Raw genomic sequence first — 12,055 nt, 5'->3', positions numbered from 1 at the left:
GTGCTCCCTACCTCTCCCCCCCCTCGTGACACCCCCCACACCTAACACTAACCCCCCACACATGGCCCCTTCCCAACAACACCACCACACCCCCCTCGGCACCCTGAAAACATTCCCTGGTGGTCTGGTAGACACCAGACCCACTCCTCGACAACATTTCCCGGGTGGTCTAGTGATCCCCTCCATCATCCCTGCCCTCCCCGGTACCTTAACAAAAGTTGGGCAGGAGCAGCAGCTCCTACCTCGGTGCTGCCGCATTTAAAATGGTGGTGCTCAGCTCCTGCCCGGGGAGGGCAAGGGAGGAGGGAGGGGATCGCTAGACCACCAGGGTCATTTGCTGGGATGGGGGTGTGTGGTTCACTTGACCACCAAGGAGTTTTGTTGGGGGGTCAGGGGGGTCTGGTGTCCACCAGACCACCATGGAATTTTGTCAGGGGTGTTGGGGGGGGGGGGGTCGGGAGATGCGGGGGGTCAGGGTCTGGGGTCAGCGAGCAATGCACCAAAGGAGATCCGTGCATCTCATTTGCATGTGATCTTTGTGCATTGTGCACTGTTTGCAATTCGCTAAAGTTTAGCGGGGCAGCCGCTTTGTGCTTTGGGCCCTCAGTGACTTAACCATGGGTGGGCCCTGCCAGCTGAAAACTCCCAGCATTTCTCCCTCTGGGAGATCGGGGGGGGGGGGGAGTCACTTAACTCTACCCCCTTCCCGGTATCTTTAAATCCTTTAGTTCTTCACCAGCAGCAAGCAGCAGCACATTCCACCTGCTTGCATCAGCCCAAACCTGTTCATGGGACCAGGAAGTTGCGTCAAAAGGAAGGCTCAGAACCGGCGCGAACACGGAGAATGAGTTGCTGCTCACTGCTGGCAAAGACCTAAAGGATTTAAAGGTACAGGGGGTCGGGGAAGTGGAGTTAAGTGACCCCTGATCGCCTGGGAGAGATGCCAGGCAAGGGGATGAGGTTGTCATGACCACCCAAAATTGGGTATCTGGTTATACCCTTGGTCTGAATCAGTCTCTTTGGATGCTCATGGGAGAGCTGGTCTCCATATATCTTCACACATGACAATGCCTTTAGCTTCTGCTCACCCAAAAAACCCAAGAACTCAGCTGTAAAGAGAGTTAACTGAGCCAGTCTGTCCCAGCCCCCCCCCCCCCCCCCCCCCCCACGAAATGGCCTGGAGTTGGATGTGGGCACTGTGCATATAAGCTCCTACAGATAACTCCGCCCTTATTCAAGAAGGGGCTTCTTATTAAGAATTTTAAAAAACAAATTTGTTGAGATTTACCTATCGTAACTGTTTTCATTATTATCACCACAGTCACATTGACCCTCAAGTGCTTTAAGGGGATTAGACTATATTCGGTTGCCTGATTTTGCTATGTGCATTAAAGGCTTGCTTCCAAACTGAGATTCCACCCCCCACACACACACACACTTTATTTTATATCAGGTAGCACAAGCACATGGGTATATCATTTATAGATACTGCCTGACACTAACTCTCTGATTAGACTTCAGTATTATTTTTAATCTGTTAGCATCTGAAACAATGAAGGAATAAACAAAATCCTCACATATCAAGCTAGTGTTTGGTTTCCTTGCGGTGTTAATCAAGACCAAAAAAAAAAAAAGGCCGAAACACCCTAGCCAGATAGCAAAGTTATAAAAGGAAACTACCTCTCCACCCTCATCTCTCCCTACACTTCTTCCCAGGAACTCCGTTCACTAGGCAAATCTCTCCTAATTGTACCCTTCTCCCCCATCGCTAACTCCAGACTCCGTTCCTTTTATCTCGCCGCACCTTATGCCTGGAATAGACTCCCTGAACCATTGCATCAAGCTCCATCCCTGGCCGCCTTCAAATCCGGGCTAAAGGCCTACCTGTTTGATGCTGCTTTTAATTTCTAACTTGTCACCTGCTCGTAACCTTTATCTTGTCTTCTTCTCTTCATTAGTCCCTTCCCTTATGTCCTATCTGTCTGTCCTACCCTTATCACTACTACTACTTAACATTTCTAGAGCGCTACTAGGGTTACGCAGCGCTGTACAATTTAATAAAGAAGGCCAGTCCCTGCTCAAAGGAGCTTACAATCTAAAGGACGAAATGTCAAGTTGGGGCAGTCTAGATTTCCTGAATAGAGGTATGGTGGTTAGGTGCTGAAGGCGACATTGAAGAGGTGGGCTTTGAGCAAGGATTTGAAGATGGGCAGGGAGGGGGCCTGGCGAATGGGCTCAGGGAGTTTGTTCCAAGCATGGGGTGAGGCGAGGCAGAAAGGGCGGGGCTGGTTGTAGGGAGGCGGGGATAGTGCTGGGAAGACTTATACGGTCTGTGCCACAGCCGGTGGTGGGAAGCGGGACTGGTGGTTGGGAGGCGGGGATAGTGCTGGGCAGACTTGTACGGTCTGTGCCAGAGCCGGTGGTTGGGAGGCGGGGCTGGTGGTTGGGAGGCGAGGATAGAGCTGAGCAGACTTATACGGTCTGTGCCACAGCCAGTGGTTGGGAGGCGGGGATAGTGCTGGGCAGACTTACTGTATATGGTCTGTGCCCTGAAGAGCACAGGTACAAATCAAAGTAGGGTATACACAAAAAGTAGCACATATGAGTTATCTTATTGGGCAGACTGGATGGACCGTGCAGGTCTTTTTCTGCCGTCATCTACTATGTTACTATGTAAGGAGGGATTTGTCTTGAGAGCGGAGGTTATGGGTAGGAACGTAGGGGGAGGTGAGGGTAGAGAGGTAGGGAGGGGCTGCAGATCGAGTGCATTTGTCCTGTCTGTCTGTCCTGATTTAGATTATAAGCTCTTTTGAGCAGGGACTATCTTTTCTTCGTGTTAAATTGTGAAGCGCTGCGTACGACTGGTAGCGCTATAGAAAAGATTTATAGTAGTAGTAGTAGTAGTAAGTGTCTTCTTCCTCTTGGGTCTCTATGGACTCCAAAAGGACTGATATGTAGTGCTTATGTTTGCATCTTTTGCCTTCAGGCACAAAACCCTTTGCCCCCTGCTGTCACAGACAAATGCTTGCAGGCATGGCTGAGTTCTTGAAATATGCCACTGCTTTATCTTTCTTGGTACTTATTTTTTTTTCTGGTCCTTCAAGGAACAACTGTCCAGTTGCACAGGATGACATAATGACTAGACTGGGGGTGGTGGAAGAGCAGGGGTGGGTGGGTGGGTGGGGTACACACTCAACCTTATTTGCAACAGGCTCTGTTCTCATGCTAATAGGACTTTTGTATAATGCCATCTGGAAGGGCCGTTGCCCGTAGCAGAGGATAAAGGAGAGATCCTTGACACTGGAGAAATGCAGGTTTCCAGTAAGTTCCCATGGAGGGGTGGAACCTCTTCTGAAAGGGAGGGGTGAGGAGGTGGTAGGAGTGGGGGGTAGCAGACAAAGGAAGCTAAACTCTCTGCCCACTAGTTGAATTCAGATGGTCAGGTCCTATTTTCTTTTTCACTTGGGAGGTGGGGGAAGAAGTTTCTTTTTTAATCATTTTTTTTTCTGATCTGACGAAGAAGGCCTGCTAATCAAAAAATGTATTAAGTTAGTCCAATAAAAAAGGTATCATCTTAATTTATTTTCTATGTTTTATTTTATTCCATTTCTATTGATTATTATTTTTAACCCTACAAAGCAAAGAACGTTAAAAAAAAAGGCTTTAACGCTCCAGTTGGAAGTTCTGGAGGGACAGTGTTGAGATCTGAAGCATTGCATTCCTCACCCTTCAGTGTTTCTGTCCGTCCCCATCCCCCCTCAGGCAGCTCTTCATTTCTCTCTGAAAAGACCCTCTGGGGGTCTTTTCTCAGGGCCAGTTTCTCTGTAATCATCTTTTGAACTCTGAAGGAAGAGAAACCTTCTCACTACACATGACATGACTCCTTTTTCTCTGCGCTTTGTTGCGTACTTTTACTGTACTTCAAATGAATGTTAATACCAGTGGCGTTCCTAGGCTGCCTGACACCCGGGGCGGATCACCGATGCGCCCCCCCCCCCCGGGTGCAGCGTGGCCACCCCCCCCCCCCCGACGAAATTACAGCCCCCCCCCCCCCACCGGCAAAATTACACCCTCCCCCCCTGGGTGCATTTTTACCTGCTGGGGGGGGGGGTGCTGTGCGCCTGTTGGCCGAGTCCGCTCATTCCCTCCCTGCTGCTCCCTCTGCCTCGGAACAGGAAGTAACCTGTTCCGCGCAGAGGGAGCAGCAGGGAGGGAATGAGCGGACTCGGACCAACAGGCGCGCGGCACCCCCCCCAGCGGCGTGCACCCAGGGTGGACAGTCCCCCCTTGGTACGCCACTGGTTGATACCAGGACTGTGTCATACAATCTGGCAATGAGAAACCATCTGCATCCCTTAAAGCTGTGGTTATAAAGGAAAACCATATGGAGGGCAACTAGTTTGAGTGCAAGTGGTTGACTACATAGACCTTATTGTATTTTTTAAAAAATTGCAAAGGTGACTATCAGGCTCATTTTCGAAAGAGAAGGGCGCCCATCTTTCGACACAAATCAGAAGATGGGCGTCCTTCTCACAGGGTCGCCCAAATCAGCATAATCGAAAGCCGATTTTGGGCGTCCCCAACTGCTTTCCATCGCAGGGACGATCAAAGTTCACAGGGGCTTGTCGGAGACGTAGTGAAGGCGGGACTTGGGCATGCCTAACACAAGGGCGTCCTCAACCCATAATGGAGAAAAAAGGGCGTCCCTGACGAGCACTTGGACGACGTTACCTGGTCCTGTTCTTCTTATGACCAAGGCACAAAAAGGTGCTCGAACTGACCAGATGACCACCGGAGAGAATCGGGGATCACCTCCCCTTACCCCCCCCCAGTGGTCACTAACCCCCTCCCACCCTCAAAAAACATCTTTAAAAATATTTTATGCCAGCTTCAAATGTCATACTCAGGTCCATCACAGCAGTAGGCAGGTCCCTGCAGCAATTTTAGTGGGTGCAAAGCACTTCAGGCAGGCGGACCCAGGCCCATCTCCCCCTACCTGTTACACTTGTTGTAGTAAATGTGAGCCCTCCAAAACCCACCAGAAATCCGCTGTACCCACATCTAGGTGCCCCCCTTCACCCGTAAAGGCTATGGAAGTTGTGTACAGTTGTGGGTAGTGGGTTTTGGGGGGGGGAGGGGGTTGGGGGGCTCAACCCACAAGGTAAGGGAGCTGTGTACCTGGGAGCAATTTCTGAAGTCCACTGCAGTGCCCCCTAGGGTACCTTGTTGGTGTCCTGGCATGTCAGGAGGACCAGTGCATTATGAATGCTGGCTCCTCCCATGACCAAAGGGCTTGCATTTGGTCATTTCTGAAATGGGCATCCTTGGTTTCCATTATCACCGAAAATGAGAAACGACCATCTCTAAGGACGACCTAAATGTCAAGATTTGGGCGTCCCCGACCGTATTATCGAAACGAAAGATGGAAGTCCATCTTGTTTCGATAATATGGGTTTCCCCGCCCCTCCACCGGGACGTTTTGTGAGAACGTATTCAGCAAAACTTGGGCGTCCCTTTCAATTATGCCTCTCCACGGGACTCATTTTCAAAGCACTTAAACTTACAAAGTTCCATAGGTTACTATGGGTCTAATATTCAGACCAAGGAAGGTAGCCAGGCTACCTCCTGTGGTCAGCACTGAGCCCCAATATTCAATGCCAGGCCGTTTTTGGTAACCGGCATTGAATATCCTGGCATATTTTGGCCAGTGAGGCTTGCCACGCTAGCAGGAGCTCTTTCTTCAAAGTGATTTCATCACTACAGGAATACGTTATACTATATGTTTATACAGCTCTGTGAAGTTTTTGATTTGAAGGACTTGACCCCTGAGGAAGGCTCTCCAGCCAAAACACGGCCCTTGTTGGGTCCTTTTTATGGAGTCATTTTTGGATACTTTTTACCTATGGTCAGTCTTGGTTACTTGGTACAGTCCCACTTCCACCTTACTGGTTTTTGTTTTTTTGTTCTTCTCCTGTGGAAGCTGCATGGACCCCCTTTCTTTGGGGTTTTTTCTTTGTATTTTGACCGGTTTCAACTTAACTGGGCCAAGTCGATATTCAGTGCTGGCCAGTTAAGTTCAAACTGGCCAAAGATAGACCAGTTATTTCAGCGGCCTAATCTGGCCACCAATGCGCTGAATATCGGCAGATTAGCTGGCTATATCGCGTGATATAACACTATGACAACATTCAGCAGGAGACAGCCAGCAAAGTGCCATTTAACTGGCCAGGAGCCGTTCGTGGCCGGTTGAATGGTTTTAAATATCGTCCAATATGTAACTTTGTAAGTCTAAGCATTTTAAAAATACGCCTCCACGTGTCTTTAGAAAATACTAGCGTAAGTGGCAGAAATCACATCTGTTTTGCAGGTGTGGACATGCACATCTGCTCTTGAGTAAATGTCTGCATCTAGATATTTCAAATACGTGAATAAAATAGTGTATTTTATCACCTAAACACGTGATAACTTCGCCCCATACACATTTACCAGTAACATACACATTATCACATCATTGCACGGACTTTATGACAGTCAGTATAAGAGGACTTTTATGTGGTAAGAGTGAGCAGCTGGTGGAATAGTTTCTCAAAAAAATGTTTCCATTTTAGAAAGAAACATGATCATTTTCAATTAACTAGGGACCAAGAATGAAGGCCAGCAGGCTTCTAAAATCTCCTCTTTTCTATCATAACCTAGGCCGCTAAATGGACCTAAGCAATTTGCAAACTCAGCTAATTTATCAAAGGACGGTCTTCCATGCACCAAAACCCTTGATAATTCAGGCCCTTAGGCTTATTCACTTGAGAGTTTTTCTCGACAGATGTAATCAATAGAAATCAAACAAAATAAAGCATGGAAAAGAAAATAAGATGATACCTTTTTTATTGGACATAACTTAATACATTTCTTGATTAGCTTTCGAAGGTTGTCCTTCTTCCTCAGATCGGAAATAAGCAAATGTGGAAGATGACGGAATATATAAGTGAAACATCCAAGCATTTCATTGACAGTCTAACAGGGTGGGGGTGAGTAGGAGGTATGCATGGGAACATCAAAGCATTTCTCGACAGATGTAAAATAGAAAGAAACTCTTAGGCCTCAGTTCTGCAGTACAAGATATGCAAAATGATGTATTTGTTTGGATTTACCTCACGTTTTTTCATTGGTAGGTTAAGGTGAGTCACATTCAGGTATGTCTCTGTCTCCAGATAGCTTACACTTGATGTGTTACCTAAGGCAACAGAGGGCAAAGTGACATCTTCAAGGTCACAAAGAGCATCAGTGGGAGATGCAGGATTTGAACCCTGGCTCTCAGGCTATTATACTCAGCAGGTGGTCTTTAAAAGACAGGGCTCAATTACCAACATACTGAATTTTTTTTTATTTTGGGGGTTGGGTGGAGGCCTTAATGGGTTTAAGTCTAATTTTAGTTCTAAGCCATGAATGCAAAAAGTCACTTTTGCCAGCTGTCTGTCATTCCCTATATACCCCCCCCCCCCCCTCGTAACCTTCTGATTCATACCACATAGGCTACCAGGGTCGAAGTGTAAGCGAAGCAAGGTTTCCCTGACCTACTCAGTTAGTACACAGCATATCACTGGTATAAACCCTGTCCCACCCCCAAAAACTTTACAAGAAGGCCGAGTTTAACACCTCCCCATGTTTGGAATTGAACTGCTGGAAACAGCAAACTAGAACACAGAGCTGAAAAGAGCATCAGTGGAATTGCGACATTAAAGAAAAAAATAAAAAGCAGTGTTTAGCTTTCAAACTTGCTCATAAAAGCTATTGATTATTGTTAGAAGTTTAAAGACAGATGAAGAACATTTGGTGCAGAAAACAAGAACAGACTTGGCTTTATGCTTGGATACACAGGGTTCTGATGGCACATTGCACAAAATGATCTTGCCTTTATTTAATTTTTGTCATTTCATTTGATTTATACTGTGTATTCCTTTGTGGCATCTACTCTTATGGACTATAAAGTGGGAAGAAGATTCTTCTGATAGCCTGTGGCCAAACAGGGTCAGCTTGATAGACTGTGGTAGTGATAAGTGCAGCCACGTCAAGACACCTAGGTTTGACCCTGCTCCATCGGACCAGTTGAGGCTCTGCGTCCTATGAAGAGAAAGTACACAGACCCCTTCTTCCCCTCAGACACTCACAGGAAGGAAACCATAGTCAGCAGCACCTATGGTTCGAAAGCAGGATCGATGCATACATATAGAGGCATATTTTCAAAGCACTTAGACTTACAAAGTTCAGTAGGTTACTATGGAACTTTGTAAGTCTAAGTGCTTTGAAAATGAGCCCCATAGAGTTCTGAAGAGAACCAACCTCTGTTGCCCTCCTTTCCTCCCCTCAACAAGCATCATCACTGTTATGGTTTCACTACGAAGGGGAGGGAGGTGGTGAGAGAATAAAACAGGAGGAAACATCCCCAATAACTGTAAATAAAGACTGATTGTAGGGGCCAGTTTACCTAAAAGCCAAAAACAAAACTACCAGAAAAACTATATTTTCAAAAAAGCCCTATTAAACAAAGGTCCCAGAACGAAATCTCAAAATAACTTGATTAACTTTTATCATGTCAAAGGCAAAAACTCATGTATAATTTCTGTGCTAGTGATATACAATATCATTACAATCCTAAAAGATTCACATTTTCTCCATGGTCAACACAGCTGCTAGAACGGCTTGGAATAAGCTGTTCACGATTCCCTGTAAATGAACCACGCAAGGGTTGATATTAGGCGGATAAATGCTGCTCACTGGGGCCATATCTGGATTTTCAGTGGTATTATCTTATTTCTTGTGGGATCATTTTACAGTTATTGTACAATTGTCTATTCTAGCCTTACTGGATTAAGGCAACTCTTTGTATTTAGGGTTGATGGTAAAGCTTACTTCTAAGCTTCAGTTGATTCAAAACTCCGCAGTGAGATTAATTTTTTGTAAATCGAGATTACATCATGTTTCTCCTTTGCTGACAGAGCTACACTGGTTACCAGTTCAGGCAAGGAAAGTGCTATGTCTGGTATTTAAACTATTATATGGTGTTTATTCTGAGGATTTATCACAACCGATTAAAGTTTTAAATGTTGGATTTGCAATCATCTTATCTTGGCTTTTCCATCCATAAAGGGTGTGAGATTCAAGGCTGTTTTCTCATATGTATGTATTTATTATTAGGATTTATTTGCCGCCTTTTTGAAGGAATTCATTCAAGGCGGTTTACAGTAAGAATAGATCAAATAGGCAATTAGAGCAGTAAAAATATTCAAAAACAATACAAAGTATGGCATGGTATACTACTTGCAATGACTACACAATACGCAATAGAACATTATAATTGGTAGTGAAGGGTAAGGCAAAGTTGTAACATATAGATGGGTAAGAAAGTAGGAACAGTTAGAAAGTAAGGTGACTGATTTGAAGAAAGTTGCATAAGAGGTCAGAGAGATGGTTAAATATTATCTCTGCTAGGGTAGGAGTGGATAAACATTCTCTCTACTTTTCAGCTGTTCGTCTTTGGAATGGTCTTCCTGTTGAGATCCGTCTTTTGAAAAAATATTTTTTATTTCATAATCTTTGAAGACCTGTTTGTTTTCTTGATGTATTGATGTTTTTACTTTTTTTTTTTTTTTGCTTTTTTATACTTAATTTTCTGTTATTCCTGATGATTGTATCAGTTCTATTTGTTGGTCTCTCGCCTTGAATCTCATACAAGGGAGTTGGCGGGTTATAAAATCCTCTATAGCATAACATAACATACACGCCATGACACATTAGTAAATAAGCACCGCCATACTGGGAAAAGACCAAGGGTCCATCAAGCCCAGCATCCTGTCTCTGACAGCGGCCAATCCAGGCTTCAAGAACCCGGCAACCCCCCCCCCCCCCCCCCCAAAAAAAAAAAAAAAAAAATTTAATAATGTTCAATGGACTTTTCCCTGTCACTACATTCTCCAGCAACGAGTTCCAGAGTCTAACTACACGCTGAGTAAAGAAAAACTTTCTCCTATTTGTTTTAAATCTACCATATTCTAGCTTCATCTTGTGTCCCCTGATTTTGTTGTTGTTTGAAAGTGTAAACAAACGCTTCACATCTGTCCGCTCTACTCCGCTCATTATCTTGTAGACTTCTATCATATCACCCCTCAGCCACCTTTTCTCCAAGCTGAAGAGCCCTAACCTTCTCAGCCTTTCCTCATAGGGAAGTCGTTCCATTCCCTTTATCATTTTCGTCACCCTTCTCTGCACCTTCTCTAATTCCTTTATATCTTTTTTGAGATGTGGCAACCAGAATTGGACACAATACTCGAGGTGCGGTCGCACCATGGAGCGATACAACGCCATTATAACATCCTCGTGTTTGTTTTCCATCCCTTTCCTAATAATACTCAACATTCTGTGCGCTTTCTTAGCCGCCGCAGCACACTGAGCAGAAGTTTTTAACGTCTTATCAACGATGACTCCCAGATCCCTTTCTAGGTCCGTGACTGCTAACGCGGAACCTTGCATGACATAGCTGTAATTCGGGTTCCTCTTACCCACATGCATCACTTTGCACTTGTCAACATTGAACTTCATCAGCCACTTGGACGCCCAATCCCCCAGTCTCGCGAGGTCCTCCTGTAATCTTTCACACTCCTCATGCGACTTGACGACCCTGAATAACTTTGTGTCATCTGCGAATTTAATTACCTCACTAGTTACTCCCATCTTTAGGTCATTTATAAATATGTTAAAAAGCAGCGGTCCCAGCACAAACCCCTGCGGGACCCCAGTAACTACCCTTCTCCACTGGCATGTATTTTGTCAGGAAGTGTGTATGGGGCACAGTTTGCAAGAACTCATGTATTTTATAATATTGTTTGAATATATATTATTGACAATGTTTCCGATTTTGGAAATATTGGGACTTTTCACAATAACAATTCAACCCAAAGCCTATCTGAGCAACCGAAAGTCTATCAAGATGTGATATTCAGTAGGTGACTTTCCGGCAACATATTTCTCTAGTTCATGTGCTTCTCTAAAGTTTTCCAGGTGTGCTCGGGCAGAATAAGAGACAAGATCCAGCAAACGTCCTACCTGTAAGTAGCCACCTCAAGGCTAAGAGACATCTTTAAGTGCATCAGCTGTTGCCGGTCTTCAAGGATCTGTGCTATCTGGACCCTCAGGTTCTGTTTCTCCTGCTCAAGTGACTCCATTTCCAACTAGAAACATGGACACAAAAGAAAATCCCATGAGACAACCTGGTATGATAGTCAACAGTCCTTTGTACTGTACAATATGTTTTTGGCTCTTGCTGATCCCATCGAGATGAAGGACAATCTGTAAGTAGCACAGAAGGGAGCAAACAAAGTTATACTGTCATCCATAAAGATGTAATTGGTTAGCAATAAATTTAGCCTATGACACAAGGAGGAAGTGCAAGCTGGGACTGGTGTTCTTTTAGCCCAGTGGTAGAGTATTGGTAAAAGAAGTTGATATCTCTGTGTGGTTACATAAGTACATAAGTATTGTCATACTGGGAAAGACCAAGGTCCATCAAGCCCAGCATCCTGTTTCCAACAGTGGCCAATCCAGGTCACAAATACCTGGCAAGATCTCAAAAAAGTACAAAACATTCTATACTGCTTATCCCAGAAATAGTGGATTGTCCCCAAGTCCATTTAATAACGGTCTATGGACTTTTCCTTTAGGAAGTCGTCCAAACCTTTTTTAAACTCCGCTAAGCTAACTGCCTTTACCACATTCTCTGGTTGTGCTATATTTTAACCAGAAATAATGTGAGGTTTTAGAGCCTACATTGGCCCCTTCTTCAGATAAGAAGTAACATGAGAGAGGTTTATTTATTTGGATTGAGCTCCCATCTTTTTAGTAGTAGGTCAAGGTAAGCTATATTCAGTGGCTTGAGGCAATGGAGAGTTGAGGGGGGTATTTTACTTAGGCGCGCTGGTGTTTTTAGTGTGTGTTTAAAAATAGGTGTACGCTAAATGCTAAAGACGCCGATGTATTCTTATGGGCGTCTTTAGCGTTTAGTGCG

The 12,055-nt window shown here is 45.0% G+C and overlaps 1 protein-coding gene across 1 annotated transcript in view; it reads right to left on the bottom strand.

The window, feature by feature from the left end:
- Positions 1 to 12,055, bottom strand: part of NES (nestin) — a 38,646-nt gene that overhangs the window by 12,185 nt on the left and 14,406 nt on the right. The window contains 1 exon segment of the mRNA XM_030187138.1: positions 11,098 to 11,222. Coding sequence (XP_030042998.1) covers positions 11,098 to 11,222 — 125 coding nt within the window.

Source organism: Microcaecilia unicolor, chromosome 14 (genome assembly GCF_901765095.1).
Source record: "Microcaecilia unicolor chromosome 14, aMicUni1.1, whole genome shotgun sequence".
NCBI classification, from domain to species: Eukaryota; Metazoa; Chordata; class Amphibia; order Gymnophiona; family Siphonopidae; genus Microcaecilia; species Microcaecilia unicolor.
This window is presented reverse-complemented; position numbering and strand designations above follow the sequence as displayed.